General features: G+C 37.4%; 1 protein-coding gene across 1 annotated transcript in view; it reads left to right on the top strand.

Annotated features, from left to right (window-relative positions):
• LOC131193403 (inter-alpha-trypsin inhibitor heavy chain H3-like) overlaps positions 1–25,354 on the top strand; it is a 38,504-nt gene extending 13,150 nt beyond the window's left edge. The window contains exons 5-19 of the mRNA XM_058173510.1: positions 718–880; positions 1,505–1,615; positions 2,852–2,977; positions 3,063–3,179; positions 4,645–4,813; positions 7,304–7,429; positions 11,130–11,311; positions 12,045–12,230; positions 13,301–13,440; positions 14,378–14,551; positions 19,730–19,863; positions 20,731–20,935; positions 22,356–22,528; positions 24,546–24,657; positions 24,744–25,354. Of these exons, the coding sequence (XP_058029493.1) occupies positions 718–880; positions 1,505–1,615; positions 2,852–2,977; positions 3,063–3,179; positions 4,645–4,813; positions 7,304–7,429; positions 11,130–11,311; positions 12,045–12,230; positions 13,301–13,440; positions 14,378–14,551; positions 19,730–19,863; positions 20,731–20,935; positions 22,356–22,528; positions 24,546–24,657; positions 24,744–24,873 (2,248 nt within the window). The 3' untranslated portion in view covers positions 24,874–25,354. The remainder of the gene's footprint in view (positions 1–717; positions 881–1,504; positions 1,616–2,851; positions 2,978–3,062; positions 3,180–4,644; positions 4,814–7,303; positions 7,430–11,129; positions 11,312–12,044; positions 12,231–13,300; positions 13,441–14,377; positions 14,552–19,729; positions 19,864–20,730; positions 20,936–22,355; positions 22,529–24,545; positions 24,658–24,743) is intronic.
• The last annotated feature ends 1,064 nt before the right edge of the window (positions 25,355–26,418 follow it).

Consider the following 26,418-nt stretch of genomic DNA (forward strand, 5'->3'; position numbering starts at 1 on the left):
CTTATCTAAGAGATTATATGGCTAATGCAAAGCAGAATTATCTGACCATTACCATAATGATTCCCAACAGCAGTTATTTCAGCAAATTGCTAGTGGACCAGAATAGGTGTATTCAATACTACTTCTAAGTCCAAACTGTGCATTCAATGGAGCACATATACTCAAGAACTGCACTGCATACCAGCATCAAAAGATACCATTTTGGATGAGAAAGGATGGGAAAGTTTACAACAATGTTTGTACACAACATTGTGTAAGGGGAGAAGAATTTAACAGGTGTTGTTTTTTTTTGTTGTTCTTTTCAGCATCCAGACAGGGTGGACTTTTTCTATATTTAATATTTTGATGGTTACTTTGACTTTTTCCTTCTTTGTACACCTTCCTTCCTTCCTTCCTTCCTTCCTTCCTTCCTTCCTTCCTTCCTTCCTTCCTTCCTTCCTTCCTTTTTTTTTGTTATGGAGGTATGTTTTTTCTGGGCTTTTTTTCCTGTGTTGTATTGTATTTCCATTGATAAAACATAATAAATATATATTAAGAGAAATACCATTTTGGAGAGTATGTAGGAGCTCCGTTTCTCACAACTTGACTTTTTTGTTTAATTTCACTGATGTTTAACTATTTAAAATTATTCCTTTAAATAAAAATACCCTAAAATGCATTTTATTTTATTTTAATGCAATGGCATGTATGCACAATTAAAAATCTGGGCCTTTCTAGGGCTTCTGGGAGGAAGACAGAAAAATTCACTGTTTCAGTCAATATTGCAGCATCCAGTGAAGTGGTTTTTGAGTTGGCCTTTGAGGAACTGCTGAAGCGAAGATTTGGCTATTATGAGATGTTCATAAAAGTCAACCCAAAGCAGCTTGTCAAGAACTTTGAGGTAATGTACTTCTGAAATGACACATTGATGGTGTAAGTTTTTTTCAGAATGGATTTAAATGAGTGGTAGTACACATTTTATAATTTTCATTACTATGCATTTATGCTACTTAAGATGATAGTAAGAACAAATAGGGGCGTGATGGCTCAGGGTCTAAGATGCTGAGCTTGTCGATTGAAAGGTCGGCAGTTCAGTGGTTTGAATCCCTAGTGTCACGTAACGGGGTGAGCTCCCGTTCCTTGTCCCAGCTTCTGCCAACCTAGCAGTTCAAAAGCACTTAAAAAATGCAAGTAGAAAAATAGGGACCACCTTTGCTGGGAAGGTACAGCATTCCGTGCGCCTTTGGCATTGAGTCATACTAGCTACATGACCATGGAGACATCTTCAGACAGCACTGGCTCTTTGCCTTTGAAATGGAGATGAGCACCGTCCCCTAGAGTCAGGAACGACTAGCACATATGTGTGAGGGGAACCTTTACCTTTAAGAACAAATAGTAACTGTTCTTCTCAAGATTCAAAGAAAGATTTAGAAACCAGCATTAGAATGGGGTCCTCTTTGGAGGCCTCTTCCTGAATTTGTCAGTGAATTTGTCAGTGACAGCATGATTCAAATTAACTTTTCAGATTGAGGTCAACATCTTTGAACTCCAGGGCATCAGTTATCTGGAAGCTGAAGGCTCATTCATCACCAATGACTTGTTACCAGTCTTACAGAAGTCTTTTTCAGGAAAAGAGGTATATTAGACAACAATCTTAGACAAAATGAATTTATTTTTTTTCTAACAAAATATGAAGTTTCAACATTGGTTTATTTTATTTACTTAAAGGATTCCTACTGCGATTCATCTGATGTGTAACAACTCTATATTAATCACATTAAAACAAAAGCAAACAATAAAACTAATCACCAAAAAGCCCCAAGAATCCCAGCGTCCTGATCAATGCTTCCTAACCCATAGGGCTCCATCCTCACTTCATCTCAGTGCTTGGCGAAAGAGCCAGCTCTTTTCTGGTTTCTGGAAAGTTTCAAAAAAGAAGGGGGAACTGCCATATTTTATGAGGAAAGCTGTTCCCCACAGCAGGGGCTACTATAGAACAAATGTGTTTTCTAGATCCCCCTAGGAAGTTAAGAGTCTATATTAAAGGAATAATATATTCATTGGACATGAGAAATCAATAATTAATTTGGAAATGTAAAGTAGGCCCACAGTTCCCAAACTGTGGGCCACAGTGCCTGTGAACTCTTAAGGATGCTGTGGGATTGTTTTACTACTTAATAATCTTGCATTAGAGTAATCCTGACAAGGATACCAAAGCCATGTAAGTCAGTGCAGTAGTGGGTTCTACTTATCTTTGCTACCGGTTCGGAATCAGGAGCACGCGGGGCACTTCTGTGCATGCGCAGAGCATCCGTGATGGCATTCAGGTTGGTGGGCGGAGCCTCCTACCGCTGCCACTATCAGTTCGTCCGAACCAAGGCGAACCGGTAGAAACCCATCACTGGGTCAGTGTTACTTTTATTGTAAAGCTTTAGCAAACTTGCTAGTCTGAATACACTTCCTCCCTCCCTCCCTTTATTTTAGCATGAATTAAGGAGGACTTGTCTTAAATGGTTACTCACGTTGCATTCTTGACCAGGGCACAAGCCCCTTTTATCCAATTGTTGCTTTAGTAGTGTCATGGTGTAGTTTGGGAATTGCCAAGGTACTGTGACAAAATTACTGAAACACTTAAGGACACCTTGAAGAGAGAAGCTTTGGGACCTTTTGAACTATACAGCTATTTGAAGGCATAGCATAGAGCTTTGTTGCATGCTTAGATTGTTTCATATGCAAGATGTCAATTTCTCTGTGAAGCAGGTATTCATATTTATAGATTCCCACGGAACATAGATTGCATATGCATGGTTAAATTTGATAAACTTATGTCTGTGCATATATAGGGATGCATATGTATACATTGTGTTTTCAGGGCAAAGTTTCTTTCAAGCCAACTCTGGATCAACAACGGACCTGTGTAGACTGTCTCACAACACTACTGAATGGAGATTTTATTGTGAAGTATGATGTGAACAGAGAAGCTACAAGCGACCTACAGGTAAGCAGAACTTAGTTAAATGGGTGTGCTAGTTGCATCTTATAGAAATTTCACTTCATATAATTTTTACCTTCTTATTTTTCAGATCGTCAATGGATACTTTGTACACTTTTTTGCACCAAAAAATATTTTACGTTTGCCTAAGAATGTTGTTTTTATCATTGATGTCAGCATCTCCATGAGGGGACGTAAATTAGAACAGGTAACTCCATATTTTAAAGTCAGTTTCAAGGACAACTAATGCTTCAATTAGCAGAAAGGTTCTCTCCGTTTGCCTCATTACTTTTCTTAGCCAGCACTCTTGCATCCCAGTTATGAAGGCCAGGACCACATGATTTAATAATACTGGTCGCTTTTCAGTATGCATAGCACAATGTGCAAAAGGAGGACTTCAATCACACAGTAGATGCCCTCATTTCACCATTTTTATCTCCTCCAAATCACATCAAACGCCATGATTGAAAGGAAAAGGCAAGGGGTAAGCAGCAGTCTGACTGCTGCTGAGACAGACTATATACTCAGACTGCATTTTTTGCACGGAACTCATGTTTGCATCTTATGCCAACTGAAGATCTCCCATATGGAGGTTCTCAATGATATGGAGATTTTGGGGGGGTGGTAGATCTTCTGGCCTATTGCAAGAGTGTGACTTCCTGTCTGCCATTGGGATCTGGACCTCCTTGGCAATTCTTGCTGGGAGGTAAGAGGAACAAGAGGAACTGAGCAGCTCACTGGGGTACTCTGTTTCTTCTAATGTTTTAGATTTTTTTGGTCATGAAAATGTTTATTTCATAGAAGACCTGTGGTGGTCTTCCAGTAGAATGATCTTTCCTTTAGAACACACAGCTAAAGAGTCTCTCTCCACCCTTGTGCATAAAAAGCTAAACTTTATTGACACATTCTCCTTCCTTTGAAAGTTAGGAATCCCTTACTGGCTTTGAAAATGTTTTTATCCATAATAATATGAAGACATTAATGTTCCTATGGCTAGAACTTTCACAAACCTTGTGCCTGCAGCAGAGTTAAAGAGATGCAGTTTGATAAACATCAGGTCTACAACAAAGAGCATCCAGATAGGCTATGAGTGGCTACTACAGAAAGGAAAGCCAAAGGGGAAGGTTCAGAGGAAATCTGGCGTTCCAAAATGGCTTGTTGGGACTAAGCCTCATCACTCCCCATCAACATGGCCAATAGCAAGGAAGCATGAGACTGGTAATCCAGAATATTTCTCCAGAACCAAACTGCCTAATCTTGTTATGAATCCAGCTATAAACGATATCCTGGTTTATTCAGCTTTTCTATAGTTGGTTGTACCTCTGTATATAGCTTAAAACACACTTATTCATTCGCGCAGGACTGGATTAGATTTTAAATTTATGGGTTTTAAATGGGTTTTATTTTTTATATTGTTTTTAAACATTTTAACATTTTTAAACATTTGGCCTTTTAGAATAAGTTTTTTAATTGTTATTTTACTTTGTATTTATGTGTCCTCCGGGAGATAGGGCGGTATATAAATACGATTAATAAATAAATAAATAAATAAATAAATATAGCCAAACTGAGTTTCTGTATGAATGAAAATAATTGCTGGAAATAACCGGGTTAAATTTCTATATCTTTGTTAAGGTTCTTGCTTTAAGCATTGTTCTAATGTTTAATTTTAGACAAGAGAAGCACTGCTAAAAATATTAGAAGATATAAAAGAAGAGGACTACATAAATTTCGTACTGTTCGGGAGTAACGTGCACAAATGGAAAGACACCTTAATCAAAGCCACTCCCGAGAACTTGGCAGAAGCAAGACGTTATGTTCAGCAGATTGATATAGCTGGATGTATGTTTTGTGGGGAAATGGGCTGTATTTATTTAATTGTAGTACCTAACAGTATTTGCAGTTTCTTTATAGCATGTAGCATGTAAATTATGAACATTAACATTCCAGCAAGGGAAGAAAACTGTGGCAGGACCAATTGTCAGGGGATAAAATAATGTTGACCTGTCTTTCATTACTTATTTATTTTTATGCATCTGTATCCTGAGCATCATTTTAACAAATAGATGCCTAACAACAATCACTCCCTCTTTATTATGAATAATCCAATTGTTATCTAATAGAATGTTTCTCAACCAGTAATTTTAAGATGACTTCAACTCTCACAGTTCCCTAGCCAGCAGGGAGTTAAAGTCCACACATCTTAAAATTGCTAAATTGAGAATCATTAATATAAAAACTTGATAAGATTCACTGTGGGAAGAACTGCAAGATCTTTTTAAAAAACTGGATGAGATAAGGGCATAAAATGAACAAATGGAGACACAAACAATGCTGAATATTTTACAGCAAGGATGTCAAACTTGATTTCATGAAGGGCTGCATCAGGGTTATGTTTGACCTCAGGGGGGCAGAGGGTGTGGCCAGGGGGCATGGCCAGCTCGATGTCACTCATTGAGGCTCTGTTTTCGGCTGTGACAACCTCTTACAGCCATCTGCCAGCAAAAATGGAGTTCGGGGAGGCCATGTGTGGCCCGCCCGGGCTCTGTTTTCAGCCACAATGGCCTCCTGCAGCCCTCTGCCAGCAAAAACAGAGCTCCCCCCGCCTTCTCTGGCAGAGGACTGAAGGAGGGTTAGGGTTAGGATGGCTGAAAATTGAGGCCGGGGGGGGGGCGCTTGTGGCCCTCCCAAGTTCTGTTCTCACTGGCAGAGGCACCACGGGCTGATCCTTCACTGTTTCAAGGGTGGCCCTGTGGGCCAAATCTAAGCACCTTGAGTTTGACACCCCTGTTTTACAGGATCACCTGTAATTTTATCATAGAGGGTCTGCATGGCAAAATATTTTGCCTCATAATGGATGCTGAAGGAAAGGGCTCTGTTGCAATAGCATCCATAGACCAGCTGGTGACATCCACAATGTCATGCCACAAGCCATCTCCCTTTTAGTTATCTGTGTCAAATATAAAAAGAGGGGGCCTTGTGTTTCAACACTGCATTGTGTCAAGGTTCCAGAAATACCTCTTCTGCGTAAAAGAGACTCGGAGGCATCTGTTTCTTTTTCTCAAAGTCCTTTACTAGCATGAGGAGACTGGCACACGATGAGTGCAATTCCCAAAACTGAAGTTCCGGATTCGTTTCCCCAGTTATACAAACCCCAATAGTCCCACCCCCCTGACCCCTCTGATGATCACACGGTCCGACGTTCTTCCAGTTCATTCGAGTAACTTCATGCCACTCCTCGTGCAGACGTGAACGCCATCCGACCTTGACCGCCGGAAGAATGTTACCATACCCCTCAACCCCCCCCTCCTCCCCTTAAGATAAAAATGTGGCAGCGTCTGGAAACCGAAAGTTTAATATGGTTTCCAGGCCTGACACATTGCTGATTTTGTTACACTGATTCTCCTTCCTCCCCCTCCCCACAATGCCCTGGCCCATTAGTTTCATTCATTTTCCAATTTCTCCTGACATAAATGCACATATCTTTGAAGTATTTCTCTGTGTGAATGTATATCAAAGTCTTATATTAAATCAGACCATTGCCCCTTGGATTGGTTTGACTAGATGAGTTAATAGTTCTCCAGGGTTTCACAGACATCTTTTGAACTACCAGAGTCTGAAATTCTAACCAAAGATTAAATAAAAGATACAAAGCAGATGGTCTAGTGCAGGATTTTGTAAGATGTAATACTGTACGAGCTCAACCATAGCTTTGACATGCCCTCATTCCTTAGATATAACAGCTTGAAGAAAAGAAAATGATTTTTATCATGGAAGCCCAGTTGCTGATAGAATGCTACAATATTCTCTTTCATTGTATAAACTGCCGGGCAGTGGGTTGGACTAGAAGCCTCCAAGGTCCCTTCCAACTCTGTTGTTATTATTATTATATGTTAATACAAATGCAAGTGTGTGAAGCTACAGTAATACAGAATATGGAATAACAGAGTTGGAAGGGACTTTAGAGGTCTTCTAGTCCAATCTTCTGCTAAAGCAGAAAATCCTGTACCATTCCAGATAAATGACTGTCCAATCTACTCTTAAAAATCTCCAGTGATGGAGCACCCACGACGTCTGGAGACGAGTCATTCCCCTGATTAATTGTTCTCACTGTCAGGAAATTTCTTCTTAATTTTAGGTTCGATCTCTTCTTGATAAATTTCCATCCGTTAGTTCTTGTCCTAATATTCCTTTTTTACTTACTCTTTTCATATATCCAAATTATGTTAATACTTTATACTTGAGGTGCTTTGGAGAATAGGTTGACCCCCCTCCTCCTCCTCTCTGTGTCAGTCTTTGAGGTGTCTAACAACTTGTGCACTTTTGTTCCAGGGACAAATCTTAATGGTGGCTTAATGGCCGGTATTGAACTGCTGAATGAGGCTCACAAAAATGGTTCTTTGCCTGAAAGAAGTGCTTCCTTAATTATTATGTTAACAGATGGCAGACCCATTAAAGGTAATTTTCTTGACAGGCAAGCTTGGCATAATACTCTGGAACTAGCTTTGGGTTTCATATTTTATTCTTACATAAATTAATCTCTGCATCTGACATATATATTTGGTATAAAACCTATTTAACACTAATCATCATGTATTTAACAATGATTTATGCAGCAATAAACACATGCAATTATTTAGGAACTTTGAAGAGAATTTCACTTTAATCAAGAATAAACCATTCGACCATGCTTAGCGTCCCTTCATTCTTCTGGCTTCAATGAACTGGAACATGTAATAAATCCTTCAGTAAATCATCATTTCTCATTTTACCAAACCCAGGGAGCTATATAGATAACTCTTGGGTTCACACACTGTGCTAAGCTATGGTTTACTAAACTTCCACTTGTTGAATACATCACAGTTGGTTGGATTTACATAACCAAGAGCAAATTACTTTATTGATTAGTTTGATGTGTAACTCTAGCCAAGCCAATGAACAAACTTTGAACAAACTAGGTTATAATGTCAACTTTAAACCATAGTTTTCATTGTAGTTTCTCCATTGTAAAGTCATTGCACAAAACTATTGTACACAAAACATGGTTCCTGGTTCTTCATGAATTCATATAAAGGGAAAAACAAAAAGGGTTTGGGTGTGACAAAAAATAATTCAGATCTCAACTCACTTATCAAAATACAGTGTGCTGCTTTGTTAATATTTTATTTTATAAATAAAATGTTTCAGATAATAAGTATAAGCATGGATTGGATACATAAAATAGATACAAATAGAAGAAACATAAGGGCAGGGACGGTAGGCACACTGGTGCTCTTATGCATGCCCCTTACAGATCTCTTAGGAATGGAGTGAGGTCAACAGCAGCCAGTCTAAGGTTGAACTTTTGTTGGTTTTGGAATGAAACCACAGAGTCAGGTAGTGCATTCCAGGCATTGACCACTCTGTTGCTGAAGTAATATTTACTGCAGTCGAGTTTAATGCTGTTTGCCTTAAGTTTGTATCTATTGTGTGCTCGTGTATTGTTATGGTTGAAGCTGAAATAGTTATTGACAGGTAGGACATTGTAGCAGATAATTTTATGAACTACGCTTAGGATATACCAAAGGCCGCGTAGTTCTAAGTTTTCTAAGCCCAGAATTTTAAGTGTAGTGGCATAAGGTATTTTGTTGTGAGCAGAGGAATGGAGGACTCTTCTTGTAAAATATTCCTGGACACGTTCAATTGTATTAATGTCTGATATGCAGTGCGGGTTCCAGACAGATGAGCTGTATTCAAGAATTGGTCTAGCAAATATTTTGTATCTCTGGTTCGTAGTGTGATATTACCAGAGAAGAAGCTTCACAAGATTAGGTTTACAACTCTTAATGCCTTTTTGGCGATGATGTTACATTGGGCTTTGGCACTTAGATCATTAGATATGAATACACCAAGGTCCTTGACAGAGTGAGGGTCATCTACAAGGTCATGTCCACTCAGCATATATTTTGTGTTCTGTTTCTTTTTGCCAATGTGTAAGATAGAGCATTTGTTGATTGAGATTTGGAGTTGCCAATTGTTTGACCATTCCGACACAAAGTCAATGTCTTTTTGAAGGGTAGCAGCATTGTCGGTGGTGTTAAATATTTTTACATCATCAGCAAAGAGAACGCAGTTGCTTATAATATGATCACAAAGGTCATTTATGTATGGTATGAAGAGTGTTGGTCCTAAAATGCTACCTTGGGGGACACCGCTATTAACAGGTGCAGGCTTTGATAGGGTGCTCCCTATTTTGACCACTTGTTGTCTGTTTGACAGGAACACGGTTATCCAATTATGTAGGGGTCCAGAGATATCATAGGATTTTAGTTTTAGAAGTAGTTTGTCATGTACCACTGAATCAAAGGCTTTGCAGAAGTCTATGTAAATTGTGTCTATTGCTTTGCCCTGATCAAGATTTTAGTTCATATGTTCTTGCAGTGTAGAAGTTGTAAATTACAGGATAATTTTTTTCTGAAATCAAATTGTTTGTTAGAGAGTAGGTTGTTTCTAGGTGGAGGGTAATGGAATGGTTAATGATTGATTCCATGACTTTGCAGGTGATGCAACATAAAGAGATTGGTCTGTAATTTTCAACTAGGTTGGGGTCTCCCTTTTTGAAGATAGGGATGACTGAGGCTAGTGACCATAGTTTGGGTAGAGAGCTGGTCCTGAAGGATTTTTCAAATATTATGCTTAGGGGTTCAGCTATAGCAGTAGGCATCTTTTTTAAGAAGTATGCACATAGTCCATCAGGTCCGATAGATAGAGATGGTTTTAGTCTATGTAGTGCTTTTTCAACGTTATCTTCTGTGAAATCTATTTGTGTTATATTGTTGTAGTTATTTGTGGTACATCTAGGGAATGTTGGGCATGAGCCATTGCTGTTGACAAAGACTGAGCCAAAGATTGTGTTGAAGAGATTTGTTTTAACTGCTTCATCATTGCATTCTTTACCATTAGGTCCTTTTAGGGTAGGATGGATCTTGAGTCTTTAAGTTTGTTGTTTACAAAATTATAGAAGGCACGGTTGGATTTTGTGCATTGGAGGTTTTCTTCTTGTTTGGGGTGGTAATTGGTGCTTTTAGTCTTTATTTGGTGGCATATATTTTTGTAACGGCTTTTAAAGTTAGCTACATAGCCAGTTTTGTTTTTTCGCCAGAGGGATTTTTTTTTTTGGGATTGGAGCTTTCTTATTGATGTGGGTAATTTGTTTTTCCTGGTTTTGGTGGTGATTAGTGGTACATATAGTTTAATAACTCTATTGATTTTGAGCAAGAAAATATTATAATGGTCTTCGGCAGTGTTATACCCAGAGAATAGAATTTGCCAATCAAGAGATGAGAGGTCGGTATCTATGAGATCATAGTTGGCTTTTTTTGAAGTTGTAGTTGGGTATCCCATTATTTTGGTGATTTTTGTAAGGGTGTATATTGAGACAAAAGTCAATCATGCTGTGGTCACTGCTGGAAAAGGGTTTTTTTTATTTGTAGCCCATAAATTGAGTTTAAGCTGTTGCAGAAGATGAGGTTGAGGCAGTTGTTGAGTCTAGTGTTGTTAGTTACTAGTTTATCTAGACCTAGATTTATAACAGCATTTATAAGGTTTTATGAATGGGTTCAGTTGTACGTTCGTTTATTGTCCAATTAATAAGAGGTAGGTTGAGGTTACCAAGAAAGATGAGAAGGTATGGGCAGGAGGCTGCCCACATTAGTAGTGAAGTTAACTTATTCACATGTGTGATATTGTAGTCAGGGGCTCTGTAACATAGTAAGAAGAGAAGTGTGGTTTCTAAGGACAGTTCACATATGATAGTTTCCGGAAGAGTGAGTTCATGTGCAACTTGAATATTTTTTAGATTTAATGACTTGTTGTAGAAGATAGCTACTCCACCTTCTCTGCGGGTTTCATGATCAGACCGGTAAACATGATAGTCTCTTACTGTGATAATGGAGTCGGGGGGGGATGCGTTTAGCCGATATATAATTAACAATTATATGTTAATGAATCAGGACAGGAAACTGCTGTCCTGAGTGGCAAATCTGATTTCAAAAGCAAGCCATGTTCAAAATTCATACTAAGGTAAGTTTTTATTACTTCGTTTTATTATAAATGAAACAGGAACAACACAAATGTATTTTTTAAAAATTATGTTATCTTTTTGTATGTTTTCCTGTAGGAGAATTAAACACAGACACAATTTTACAAAATGTTAGAAATGCAATTCAAGGAAAGTATCCTTTATATAATCTGGGGTTTGGCTATGATCTGGACTATGGATCTTTAGAAAAGATGGCATCAAACAACGATGGGTTGGCTCGGCGTATCTTTGAAGATTCTGATTCTGCTCTGCAGCTGCAGGTTTAAATGATAAAATATTCATTCAATGTTTGTATAAAATAATAGATAGTCATTATATAATTGCTTTACTTTTAAGTCTTTTAAAAAAATTAAGTTCAGCACTAACATCCTTTTCTAGATGGTCATGGCTGGGGAAATGGATAGGTCAGTCAGATATGTCACACAATGAGTTCTGCAGTGCAATAACAGAAAGATTGGTGGAAGGGAGCTCTCGTTTAGCCTCAGATTGCAGTGCCCCAAGGCATGTTATGTTGGATTGTTTTGGTAGCTGAGTAAGTCTTACCTACTTCCATGGGAGCCAGTGACTTGCATCTTAACAGCCACCACCATAGCTACTAAGGATAGTCACATTGCAAATATATCTTTTTGGATTTATTTATTTATATCCCACCTTTATTATTTTTTTAATAAACAACTCAAGGCAGTGAACACTCCTTCTCCCTCCTCCTATTTTCCCCACAACAACAAACCTGTGAGATGGATTGATCTGAGGGAGAGGTGACTGGCTCAATGTCACCCAGCCAGCTTTCATGACTAGAACTCATGGTGTCCTAGTTTCCAGGCTAGCACCTGAACCACTGCACCAAGCTGGCTCCTTGGTAAATAATGGAATTTAACAGGGGACCCATTCCCCTTGACAGACTGTTGAGCTAAAGTTTTACTGATAATTGGGTCAAGGTGTTTCTCTATTTGCTTGCTTTTTTAAAAAAAATTCTCTTTCATTTTCCTTTAGGGCTTTTATGATGAAGTGGCCAATCCTTTACTTACTGAAGTGGAGTTACACTACCCTGAAAATGCCATCTCTGATCTGACTCAAAATCATTTTAAACACTATTATGACGGTTCTGAAATTGTTGTGGCTGGACGCATCATAGACGATGTTCTCAACAGTATTACTGCAGATGTGAAAGCTCATGGGGTAAATACAGGATTGGATCCTTCTCCACTCATGTGAGGGGAGAGTAGCCCCATCTCTATATAATGGTTCCCTATTTAAAAGGGTCATATAAATGGGAACTTGTCATTCAAAGCAGAACAACTCATCTATTAAAACAGGGCTCCCCAAACCCGAGTCCATGGACTGGCAGCAGTCCACGGCATGCCAGAAACTGGGCCATGCAAACAAGCGAAGCCCTATCCGCAGGATGCAGACAGCACACAAAACCATACCCCTTCTGGTCAATGGAAAAACCTCTCTGCATGGAACCAGTCCTTGGTGTCCAAAAATTGGGGGGGGGGCACTGTATTAAAATATAGTCCGAGGAGTCATTTCAGGCATTTCCATATCTGGCATCCAGTAAGTAGAAAGTGTACAGTATGTGTGCCAGAGTCTCTCTGTGTGTACATAGGAGACTTAAATGAACATGCAATTACTGGATCTTTCGGAGTCCTAAAAGGGTTAGAAAATTGGGTTGCTCAGCAATGCAGCCACATTTATGGCCAATTCCTGGGTCCCACAGTCCACAGCCACTTTTTACAATGGCTTTCCCTATGACTGTATGACTATAACTTGTTGCTGGCAATCTTATGATTTATATTGATATATTGATCATCAATTGTGTTGTAAATGTTGTACCTTGATGAACGTATCTTTTCTTTTATGTACACTGAGAGCATATGCACCAAGACAAATTCCTTGTGTGTCCAATCACACTTGGCCAATAAAAAAATTCTATTCTATTCTATTCTATCTATAAGAAAACCATACCCAACGAGTACTACGCTTACTGACCATGGCATTTGCTTAACAACTATGGATTTGATTAATGACCGCTGCAAAAAAGGTACAATTAGTTGGTCCAAACATTTTATGACCATCATGACTTATAACTTTGAAGTCCAGGCTCCCTTATTGTCATATGTTGAGGACAACCTATAGAGGCTGTGACTGCTGTACAGTAAACTAATACTATAAATGTAAACAATCTGAATTGCTGTCATACAAATGAATTAGTAAAAGAAAGCTTTTCTTTTAAAAATTTCTAACAGGCTGAAGATGACCTAACTTTCTCTGAACAATCAGATATTAATCAAACAGCCAAAGCTTTTGAAGATCAGAAGTACATATTTGGGACTTACATTGAAAGACTTTGGGCTTACTTAACCGTTCAACAGCTTTTGGAAAAACGGTAATGAAGGATATTTTCCTTATGCTATATTAGTTTAGAAATTTTATAGAAATGTCCTCTGTTTAATCCAATGAAGTAGCAGTCCTATGCGTAATTACCTGGGGATAAGTCCCATTAAACACAGTGTATTTGCATCCATGACGTTGATTTGTAGAATTTCTAAAACACATGTTCATTGTTAAAAAACAGTATCAGACGGAAACATTTAAAAACATAATTTATGATAAAACTTAAAAGAATCAAGGATTTAACTAAATAACCCCCTCCTAAAAACCCAGAGAAAACGCAAAACAGCTCAATATGTAGGGGAGCTATAATTATAGCATTATAAATAATGCAATACTTACCCTATTTTCATTTGTTCTAAAATTTTATTAAAATATTGTTCGCTCAATTTAGAAGGCAGCTGGAATCCAAAATGGCTCTGGGCGGCTTGCATAATTAAAACACATCAGAAAACAATTAAAAAGAGAGAATAAAAAAATGTGTTAATGTCAGTATCAGAATTTTATACAACAGCCTTTTAAATGTAAATAACACCGCAACCTCCATGTCAGTGTATCAAGCTGTGAAAGTATTGTACAACTAATTACAATATTAGGTGGCAGGTGCCTTCCAATAAAGAAATCATTGCAGCTGTAACAAGGCAAGAAGCATTGGCTTCTTATCTTCAATTTCAGACTCTTCAAAATGTTCATAAAATACATGCTCAGGATACGATGGAAACAGTCATTTTTATTTACTTGACCACAGTATTTTGTTGTCAAAGTATTACTGCATTTGAACATAGAGCTTTGGTTACTATTGTAGATATTGGTTGTTTTTTGTGTATGTGTTGCATCCTTTTTAAAAAAAGAAGAAGAAGAAGGCCTTTATGCCACTGGCTGTAAAAATGTCTAGTGGTAAGTAATATATTAGGTGTTGTTTTGTCATCTAGGAATTCAGCGAAGGGCGATGAGAAGACTAATCTTACTGCCAAAGTCCTGGAGATGTCTCTGAAGTATAAGTTTGTGACTCCTCTGACATCCATGGTGGTCACAAAACCAGAAGACAATATTGATAAAGCTGCAATTGCTGACAAGCCACTAGAAGGTACCCATAAAGGACATAAGTCATATTGTCACACATATGAAATAGCTGTATTTACATGTGGAGATAGTCTGAAATACTTCAGTGAAGCAGCTACATAAGCCTGGCAAAGAGGCTTTCATTGATCCAGAAAGCAATGCTTTTATGGGCTGCTATGTATTCTGAATTATCTTTTGAAGGATTTGATTGATTGGATTGGATTGAGTAGGGTTTGTAACTGGCTGACAAACTGTACTCAACGAGTAATCCTTAATAGTACTACATCTACATGGAGGGAAGTAAGCACAAGGTTCCGTCTTAGTCCCCGTACTCTTCAATATCTTCATAAATGAGGTAATAGAAGGAGAACTTCTACCAAATTTGTGGATGATACTAAACTGGCAGGAATAGCAAACACCCTAGATGATAGGCTGAAGATCTGGATGGATCTTGACCAGAAGTGGAATTCACTTACCTTTCCTACCAGGCACGCGCTAGTTTACCTCAATACTATTTACCATAGCTTTCTATACTCTGATTCTACTACTTTCATGGCAGGCATGAAAGCCAGCAGATTAACTTTGGGCCAGTCACACACATACACACACATACACGTTTGTTTATCAAAGCAGTATTTTATTAATAATGTCATTTTTTTGTTTTGCACCTTTCTTATGCCTTGTTGGAACAGCTGAGGGTAAGTCTGACTATTTTAATTTTTAACTTCAAATTTTTTAAAAAAATAATTAAGGAAAATAATTAAGTGGTATTTTGGGATTCATGGCTGCCAGTAGTATAGATCTCAGGGTTTGTCTGTTGTATATCAAAACTGGCCATGTGACTGGACAAAATTTTTGGTCTGAATGACGGCTGTGTGTAGGAATTGGCTGCACTCTTTAGAATGACAAAAGTAGCATTGGGGCAATGTATCACAAGCGCCACACTTTCATATATCCATGAGCCATTACAACATATGCAACAAAGAATGGGTTTTTATATGCAATGCAATGAGGCTGCTAATTCTGTGAAGTATGTGGGGTGGCTAGAAGAATCATACTGAGAAATAGGAAAAGTAATTTTATTTTGGATTTTAATGAATGGTTGTTGGAAATGCGTGATCTATGTACTTTGGAAAGAGTATTTTCTACTAATTAAAGGATGTAGCAATGTGTTATGCTATGGCAGCAATTTTGTGTAGTTTTACAATAATATTTTGTATTGCTTATATTAGTGTATTTATTAGTAAACTAGTGACTTTTGATAACTTGTGACATGTAAATATTTGTCCCCCTTTTTTCTCTTAGTTTGTTTGGGATGCCCCCCCCAAATTCACCCCCTTTTTCTTTTGGTTTCTATTGTAGTGCAAAATTGTTTTGTTAATTGTGTATATTAAATATGTAAAATTAAAATTAAAAAATTGCTTCCTTTCTCTATAATATATTTAGAATGCATTGGAAAAAGTAATTTAAGGAACTGATTAGAATACTAGATGTGGCAGATGTTCTGGGTATTTTGATCCTTCAGGAATTCATCTGTAGAAATTCTTAATAATAAAATAACACTTAAGAAAAGTGGGGATTTGGGGTTCTTTTCCTTACTCACATTAATGTAATTCTTTGCATTTCTTTCATTTGCAGCTACTCGACAAGGTAAGTGACAATTCTATATTTTTGAACTATCTCATTTCATTAAAAAGGAATTGGATAAAATGGTTTCTGTGACATTTCTTCTGAACTGATTGAAAATACTGCTAACACTAATATTTAAAAAAAAAAACCACAGAGATACATTATTTTCCTTGTTTGCATAATAATCAATCTGCCTATGGAACTGAAAAATTGTGTTGCTTTTTTTAGTTGGATTCTATTGTTTTGCAGTAATAGAATAGTTATACATCGCTCTGAAATCTCTAGTGAGAAATGTTGTAAATAAATAAATAAATAAATAAATAAATAAATAAATAAATAAAACCACTTCTAGTCTCCAAGATAAGTGGTGGCTCCTTACGAGTGGCAACAAGTGGCGGCTCCCTAGGTGGCTCAGTGGCTAAGACACTCAGCTTGTTGATCAGAAAGGTCGGCGGTTCGAATCCCTAGTGTAGGTCTCCAGCGTGAGCAGGGGGTTGGATTAGATGACCTCCAAGGTCCCTTCCAACTCTGTTTCTGAGACTTTATCTCCATCAATTTATCTTTTGAGAACAAGCATTTTAAAGCTAGTTAGTGCCGTGACAATCTATGGAATCCCCTTTTACTCAGGATCTGGCTTCTATACAGTCATAAATCTGTTATTGTGGTCAGTGTAGCTACCTCTGAAGTGGGTTCCTTCCCACTGGGGAAATCTTATAGAACAACATGACTAAATCTGTATGGACATACTTCAAGATAATCCTTCAAGCAGTTGAAATAAACTACCTTAATAAAAGCAACTCACTGAAAAGCAATGTCATTTTTTTTGAGGAAAATTTTGGTATATGGACTGTCCATGTTCATGACTGCCTGCAGAATATTCTCTTGGAGATGATCAGTTAATTTTCATTTCAAAGCTGAAATGAAGTGAGTAGTCTTTCACAAATAAATAGATATATAGACAGCACAGAATTGAACCTATAGAAATGCCCAAAATGAACCATTATAATTTTTAACCAGTTAATTAAAAATCCTTGACAGAAATTCTTCAAGTATATCAGTACATATTTATTTTACTCTTCTTGTATGACTTTTTTTTGTTAGTTGATTAGAATCTCATTGGAATGATATATTTTATTTTATTTCATTCATATTATTTTCCCTTTCTTTTATTTATTTGACAATAGCAGACATTTTACAAATAAAAAACAGTCTCATGTAATATAGTGTTGATGTTCACTGAAACTCTGCTATTAAAATGGATGAAAACTGAGATAAAAATTCAGTGTGCCTTAAAGTTGGTAAAACAAATACAGCTATCCTAATTTCAGTTGTGTAACCCCTTTTCTTTTTCCCCTCTGTGTAATAATAGCAGCATCTGCTTATCCATCATATCAAGCATCAATACCTAGCCACAGGTACACAAGTGGTAAGTTTTGTTTTGATGTCTTTTTTTTTTTTTTTTTTGTAAATGGAAAGAAGTAGAAAAGTGTAATATCTAAAGTCTGCTGGTGGACACTTTATATTGTGATTATTTTACCATAAAACAAATTAGTAACATACATGGGTTCCATCCAGTGGTGAGATTCAAATAATTTAACAACCGGTTCACCCAGGGTCAGGTTGGCTGTCATGGGAAGCATGGCCCATCCCCGACCTCCAGCTCCACTACACATGTGGGACGAGCCTCTTGCAATGGGGGAACTGGCTGTTAAATTACACCTCCCCCACCCCCCTCCGTGCTATCAAAGTGGATCCCGGGCACTGTTCTGGGCTGCAATGGAGAAACAGGCAATGGAATGGTCGGCACGAGGGAAGGAGGAGGCGCAGGGAGAAGAGGGAAAGCAACCTTCTCCTTCCCTCACACCGGCTGCTCCGTTGCCCATTTTTCCATTGCAGCGCAGTGCAAAGCCCAGCATCCACTTTGATGGGGGGGGGGGTAATTTAACAACCAGTTTACCTGAACCAGTGCAAACCAGCTGAATCCCACCACTGGTCCCATCTAATCTGGAGGCTTAGACTATGCTAAAAGAGTAGCATACAGACCACTTTTTCACAGGTTATATCCTTTTTTGTTTCTAGTTTTCTCTAACTGTAGTTTGCCATGCCACGAAACCTGGCAAATATTAATTTAGTTAGCATGGCTGAAAATCCTGCTTTGCCAAACCATTTGCAGGCAGTCCTTGGTTAGCAATGGGAACTGGGATTGGAATTTCCATTGCTAAGTGATGCAACAGTAAAGTGCAACATCATGTGAATGCATTGCTTAGCAACAGCAACCCCAGCAATCCCCACTGCCATCATTAAGCAAGAATGACAGGTCCTTAAGCGAGTTCCAGGTGACTTGCAAAAATGGTGAGCAGGCAGGTAAGATATAGTGCATAGTGCAAGCATAGCAGTCCAGGAATGGCTGCTGCCAGGCAGAAGAGATGCAAGAGATTTACTTGCAGAGTGACTGCAGCCTTCCCTGACAGTTTCCTCATTGACTTTGCTTGTGGAAAGCCAGCAGAGAAGGTTGCAAAAGGCAAACATATGATCATGGGATACTGCAACCCTTGAAAGTGTGAACCAGTTGTGAAGTGCTCAGGTCACAGTCACAGTAATCAGTGCTGTGATGGCTGGAACTCTGAAGACCGGTAGCATGTAAGTCTTCTTTTTCAGTACTATTGTAACTTTGAACAGCCACTTAATGAATGGTCGATAATGAAGAAGTATCTCTATAGCTATGCTATCATCTCACTCAAAACGTTAATCAGATGGTTCATCAATTGTAGCAAATACTGGTTAGAAAAATCAAGGTATGGACAAGAGAATTTCTGTACAAAAGGAGATTAGTAGGTAAAGCTAAATCTAAAACTCCAGTGCAAACTTTATATGAAAACATTTCCATCACATATTTGGATCGTACTCGTGTCAGAAGCACCAAGGTGTTTCTGGGTTGAAAAGATTAGTTGGCAACATCACCATTTCCTGGGGGACGTCCAATTGGAGGCTCCTTTCACGTCCCTGGCAAGAGATGGACTGAAGGATGGGAGCTCACCCCACCTCACAGCAGCATTGGGGTCTCGAATGTGGGCTTGCTAACGTCCAATCCAGTGTCCTAACCCACATGAGACACTGCGCTACCTTCAACACATATTGAATAGCACACCAAAAGTATTATCATACTGAAAATATTATCATAGTATGTGAACCAAATTCATAGGAGATATAATTTAGCCAGAAAATTTCAATAAAACGAATTAATGGAATTAAACCTCAGATATGCTAAGTGAAATCTTAACAAACAGTGATGCAAAATTCATAATGTAGTCTATTTGGCTTTATTTAGAGTCTCATGTGAATGTAATTCAATTAAAAGCAACATAGCCATTGTGTACCATATATCATCGCTTATAACAGCGAGATGTACTTAGCCATCTGGGACTTATGTGACAAGTAGTGGTTAAAACAAACTATGACTGACTACAACACCAGCCAAACACCTGAGTTAAGACTCTTTTTTGAATAAGTTGGTGACATTAACAATAAAAGGGGCAAAATATATCACAAGACATAATTCTATAGAAGGCTTTGTATGAGAATCAAAGATCAAGTGACCCATTTCTCTCTACAGTTGATGGAGATCCACATTTCATCATAGACATCCCACAAAAAGATGATCATCTTTGCTTTAACATTTATGAAGATCCAGGGAAAATTTTAAACCTAATCAGAGACCCTAGTACAGGTAAGTTGAAATGACCCTGCCAAGACACAGGTTTCTTATTTCATCTCTTGCCTAAGAATTAGCTCAGATATTTGAGTATTTATTGATTTAAGCAATTCATATGATCACCAAACTTACAAATTGCAACTTCGGGCAACTTGCCTAGGATTAAAACAGAAAAATAAGGGGAGGGGGTGTAACAAAATGTAATCATTAGAAAACACAGTGCATCCAAGACAGTTACAAAACAGGCTGAACCAGTGGTGAAATCCAATTTTTTTTTACTGCTGGTTCTGTGGGTGTGGCTTGGTGGGCGTGGTGTGGCTTGGTAGGTGTGGCTTGGTGGGCATAGCAGGGGAAGGATACTGCAAAATCCCCATTCCCTTCCCACTCCTGGGGGAAGGATATTGCAAAATCTCCATTCCCACCCTACTCAGGGGCCAGCCAGAAGTGGTATTTGGCAGTTCTCAGAACTGCTCAAAATTTCCGCTACTGGTTCTCCAGAACCTGTCAGAACCTGCTGGATTTTACTCCTGGGCTGAACTAACACCATGGTCTGATGCCTGGAGGAAAGAGCCACATTTTCACAGCTTTACAAAAGAGCAGCAAGACTGGGGCCATCCGAATCGTTAAGGAGGGGACAGGGTAGAAGAAGCCTTCCCATAGAAAGAGTCTATAAAAAAGAAGGAACAAAACTGAAAAAGCCAGATTGATTATTACAGTGATTTTTCAGGGCATAAAATATACTATTTCATTGCACTAATGTATTTCTATAGCTATGGGAAACTGCTTGATCATCCTTTAATTGTATTTATTCAAAGAATAACCAAATTGCTTTCCCTTGAAAGAAATCTAGAAAGAGCCTCTTCTCTTCATCCTTTTTTTAAGGCATTACTGTCAATGGACAGCTGATCGGAAATAACCAGAGCAGGAATGATGTCCAGCCACAGAACAGTTATATCGGGAGACTTGGGATTCTCAATGAAGAACTGAATATAAAGCTTGAAGTAACTCCTGAGAAAATCATTCTACACAATGGCACAAAGCAGATGACATTCACATGGTTGGATGAAGTTACCTTACTACATCCCACGTAAGAGCCTAAATCACACTGAAAAGTAAAGTGGACTTGAGTCAAGAAACTCAGAGAAGGATGCTGACCCATCAAAGTATTTTATTTTATTATTAAATTCATGTTTATTACGCTCTTACAAGGGCAATATCATACTCTGATCCCTGCTTTAACCTCACAACACGAATGTAGAGTGGGTTATATTGAAAGATAGTAAGTAATCTAAATTTTAACCATGGTTAAACAGAGATCCGGGAACATGCTTGATAATTGTACTTATTCCATGACACAATCTCTCCCTCTCCCCCCCTTTCTCCCCCTCCCAGTGTGTGTGTGTGTGTGTGTGAGAGAGAGAGGGAGGGAGGGAGGGAGGGAGGGAGGGAGATAGAAACAGTGGGACAAACAAAAGACAATTTTCCTACATCTCCCTAGTGAAAGAAATAAAGCTTAGAAAGGGACAATAACACTATGGTAGGAATTGGTAGAAAGGGACAGCAACAATACTCATAAAAGATTTAAAAACATAAAGCATTCTTCACTTTTATTTATTTTATTTATTTATTTTGTCAAGCAGGTATTAGATAACAGACATAGGCAGAGGTGGTATTCAGCAGTTTCTGACCAGTTCTGGACAACTGGTAACAAAAATTTTGAAGTGTCGGAGAACCGGTAGTAAAAATTCTGACTGTCCCCGCCTCCATCTATTCTCTTCCTTCCAAGTCCCAGCTGATTGGGAGGAAATGGGGATTTTGCCGTAACTTTCCCCTGGAGTGGGGAGGGAATGGAGATTTTACAGTATCCTTTCCCTGGAGTGGGGTAGGAATGGAGATTTTACAGTATCCTTACCCTGCCACGCCCACCAAGCCACACCCACAGAACCGGTAATAAAAAAAATTGAAACCACCATTGGTTCACATGGTCCATTTTGTCACATTGATACAAACATGCACACAGACACAGACTTATAAAATATAAATGACTAGGAAGGCCTGCCACAGGAAGGAAAGGACTCTGCAATTGCTTTCCAGAAACAGAATGTTGAAAAAGCACATCAGCAGATGAATTGTTGAGGGAGACAGATGCAGCAGCTTGTAGTCTGTGCAGGTTTTTCTTAAGATGGTTTAGAGTCAAACCAGCATGAATGCAAGGTTAAAAAAAATTACAGGTACACCACAGATAGAATATCTGTAATTTGGAGAGATCACATTAAAATCTGATGTCCTGTGGGGTATCTCTAAATTTCACAGGGCTTTTTTTTCCTGTCCTCTGTCCACATGGAAGATTTTGGAAAAGTCTTGCAAATCTTGGAGTTTCTTTGTGGTAGTGTGGGTAAATTGATAGGAGTAGTTCTGCTTGTCTCAATGGTAAAAATGGCTTGGATCGTCTGCTTATACTACCATTGTATTGACCTGTTTCTATCATGTTTTCTCCTGCAAACTAGTCTGACCTTGAAAATTATCCGAAAGAAGAGTCTGGAAGTCTCTATGGGAGAAGGAGCAACATTTGTAATAATTTTGCATCAAGCTTGGAGGAGGCATCCAAAACCTAGAGATTTTCTAGGGTTCTATGCACTGGATAGCCACAGACTGTCTGAAAATACCCATGGTTTATTAGGTAGGAATTTGTGCCACATTTTTGATGTGCAGAAGTTAAAAGGATCTGTTCATTCTATTTAAATCCGAAAGGCTCTGATAATTGAAGCTTCTTTCCATAAAATATTGTGCTTGCAAAGATGAAAAGTAGCAAGCAACTGTTTTATTATTAATATACAAGAATAAGTCTTGGATTTCTTGATGTAATATAATTAATTTTCCTTTTTGATAATTCTTTCTTAAGGTTTTTTTTAATATATTAATTTCTTTTAATATATTAATTTCTAAAAGAGGATTTAAATATCTTTCCTGACTAGTTTCATTTATGTAGATATCCAAAGAATTGATCTTATTCCATAGAAAAGCTTCCAGAATGCAAGATGAATATCTCTCTTATTGCTTTATATTACAACCATCCTTTGAACGATGATATCATACCAGCATTGCAAAATGAGAGATATAATGTCCAATTTTTTTTGTTTTTTACAAAAAAATTAAAATATGAGAGGGGAAAAGTAGGAAAAGTATGAGATGGAAATGTGTGTATCAGAAGGTAGTGCTATTGTTTTCAATCCCTTTTATTTGAAATGAATGGCAGCAATGAAGTTAGAAGCGTGGCATCAGGAAGGGCATCCAGCCAGTAAACACTCAATTCCATTCAGTCTGTCTGACTCTACTCAAAATTAAGGGATTACAGGTGTTACAGGTAGGTGTTTTTTTTAAAAAAGTACAAGCTGCCAAAAAAAGAAAACAAAAAGAAAATAACAAGGATGTATTTATTATAAACTCAGGAACTTTAAAATTTGTTTTTTGAATTAAACAGCAAAAAGTTGACAAAACTTTTTAGAAACTTTTCTAAACTTTTAGAAACATGAAAACCAATTAAAGGCCCAGTTTAATTTGAAATAAAAATTTAGAATCCTAAATTCTAAAATTTAGAATCCTATAAAAATAAAGAATCCTTCCTGCAGGAAAATGTTTTTTTAAAAATGTAACAAGGCAGGATTTTAAAAACTCGACATTACAGGGAACCCAAGATTTCACTTAAAAAGAAGAACACAGAAACTTGTCTAATAGATACAGAATGGTGAATTCAGGAAATATTGAAGGACACTTTTGAAAAATTGTGTCAAGAGTTAATATTAACAATGTCAATCAACAGTAATATCTGACCTATATGGATAGACTGTCTAAAAAAATATAATGAAAGAGAACAAGTGCTGCAAGTAAGAGACTGAGTTGAAAGTGGATTTAATAATGATAGGTTACAAGAATGACATGGAAATATTATTTACTGGGCATACAAAAAAAAAAACCACACCTGATGTTTTATTAATTAAAAGGGACATAGAAATAATAAATCAAGGGAGTGACCTGGATAATTTTCCTATATTGGACTTAGAGATGAGGCTTATTAAAGCTTTGAAGAAGGGACAAAGAAGAAATGAAAAGAAATCAACTTCTATGACATTATTTGAATGGAACAAAGTTTAAGATTATTAGAAGTAAAAAAGAAGGAATATAAAGTTTGCTCGAAGCTAAAATAGATATTTGCTATTTCTGATAATCCTAAATGGACATTTGCTGAAATGACAATGGTTTATGAATTTGTTTATAGATAACAGATGAGATATGGGAGCAAGAGCTTATTTGTGTAATTTAAGAGAAAATGATAAGTTAATAAAATTGTTCATACTGTACTTGCTTTGATGAAAGTTGGAATCATTTCCTTACATATATATTTCTTATCTTTACTAGTCTTTCTTTTCTTTCTTTTTTCTTTCTATTCTTTACATCTTTTCCCCCCTTTCATCTTTTACTCTTCCTTTCTATTTTTCTATCTTAATTTTAATTTCTATTTATTTTAGTATTTATAATCTTTAATAACAGTACTTGAAAAATCAAGCTGCATTTAATAATAGGAAGAAGTAGGACTTTGACTAAGTAGAACCTCTGCAAAGACAAATATTCTGCTTAGTTTCTGTTTGACATGCTTTTCTAGAAAACAGTTTAACTGATCTTGCTGCTTTCATCTTCAGGTCAGTTTTTTCACCCAATTAATTTTACCATACTTGAGGTCCATCCTGGATCTACTCCAGAAAAACCAGATGCTACCATGATTGTTAAAAATCACCAGCTGACAGTCACCAGGTAAACAGTCATTCAAGGATTGTGGAAATGGTATTTTACCTACAAGGAGTCTGTCTTTTAAATTTCACTCTGTGATTTTTCTGCAGGGGATGGCAAAAAGACTACACTGAAGATTCAAAGCATGGCACAGATGTTCCTTGTTGGTTTATTCACAATAATGCAGAAGGTCTGATTGATGGCACATATACTGACTATATAGTCTCTAGTCTGTTTTAATCAAACAGATCTAATTATGGTTATGGCCTTTTGAAACAATAAAATATTATTATTCCATGGCATTTGTGCCTAATCTGCAAAATCATAATAAATTATAATTTCTTCTCTATAGTGAAATACTCAGTGGTGGGATTCAAGTAATTTAACAACCGGTTCTCTGCCCTAATGATTTCTTCCAACAACCGGTTTGCCAAACTGTTCAGAAAGTTAACAACCGGTTCTCCCAAAGTGGTGCGAACTGGCTGAATCCCACCACTGGAAATACTCCTATACCGTATGCTTAACCAAAAAGAATCACAATCACCAGTTTTATTACAGGGCAAGTCTCTTTTTAATATTAGCTCTGATAATTTCCTCTCTATACTTAAATGAAACAAAATATAACATTGTTAGAAAGAAGTATTTACCTTATGTTAAAAACCTTATAAAATCTTGGAAAATGTTATATAATTTTCAACTGATATTAAAATTTGTGCTTCAAGATTTTGAAGTAAGTATGTATGTGTTTGTGTTTATTCTATACATACTAGTTAATCATTATCATCAGAAAAACACATAATTACAAAAACCAATCCAATAAAATTAGTTTACAAATGAACAGTCAAGCCTAAACAAATATTAACTGCAAAGACAAATCAAACATAATAATTGTACATATGTAACATATTTAAAACAATGCCTTTTGTTTTGATAGCACATACATCAAGCATATATAAATCCATATATATCCATATATACTAAAATAAAAAAGGGGACTGTTAAATTATCTCCCACTCTACTCTATTAATCGTAACACCCTGGTTGCCTTATACACTGTAAGCCGCCCTGAGTCTTCGGAGAAGGGCGGGATATAAATGTAAATTAAAAAAAAACATTCTTTAAATCCCTTTTAATGGCCCAGAAGCTTTCGGGCGGGAACAGTGTAAAGAAGGAATCTGATTCTAGTGAAGCGAAAAAGGGGCCTTCTCAGAAAAGTGTAAAGAACAAATAGGATTGTAGGGAGAAATAATGACAGACAAATCCTGAGGGGTGGGGGATTCCTAACACAAAAACTGATAGTTTCAGTGGGACTCTGCTTTAGAGGGGAAAAAAATCAGCGAAGAGCATTGTACTATACAGTTAATCCTTGTTTACCTAATACAATTGGGATTGGAAAATTTGTCGTTAAGCGAAATATCATGTGACTGTGAGGGGCTTAAAACCTCATTTCTTGGACAGAAATGTTGTTCAGCAAATAATTGTGAGTCATTAAATGAGATAGCACATGACTGTGACTTGCAGTGACTACTCCATTGACACTGCTTGTCAGAAGCTGCTTGTAAAGTGTGTGAATAGAGATCACATGACTGTGACAATCATTTTAAAGTTACTTTTTCAGTACCATTGTAACTTTGAAGGTCATTAGGTGAGGCATTTGGCAAACAAGGCCTACCTGTGCTGGCATAAGACTAGCCAAAGGACACCGTCCTGTATCAAAATTATGGTATAGGGAGCAGAATTGGGATCACAGGCCAGGAGACTACTGCAGTAATATAGAATAGAATA

The sequence above is a fragment of the Ahaetulla prasina genome, chromosome 2 (assembly GCF_028640845.1).
Source record: "Ahaetulla prasina isolate Xishuangbanna chromosome 2, ASM2864084v1, whole genome shotgun sequence".
Taxonomy (NCBI): Eukaryota; Metazoa; Chordata; class Lepidosauria; order Squamata; family Colubridae; genus Ahaetulla; species Ahaetulla prasina.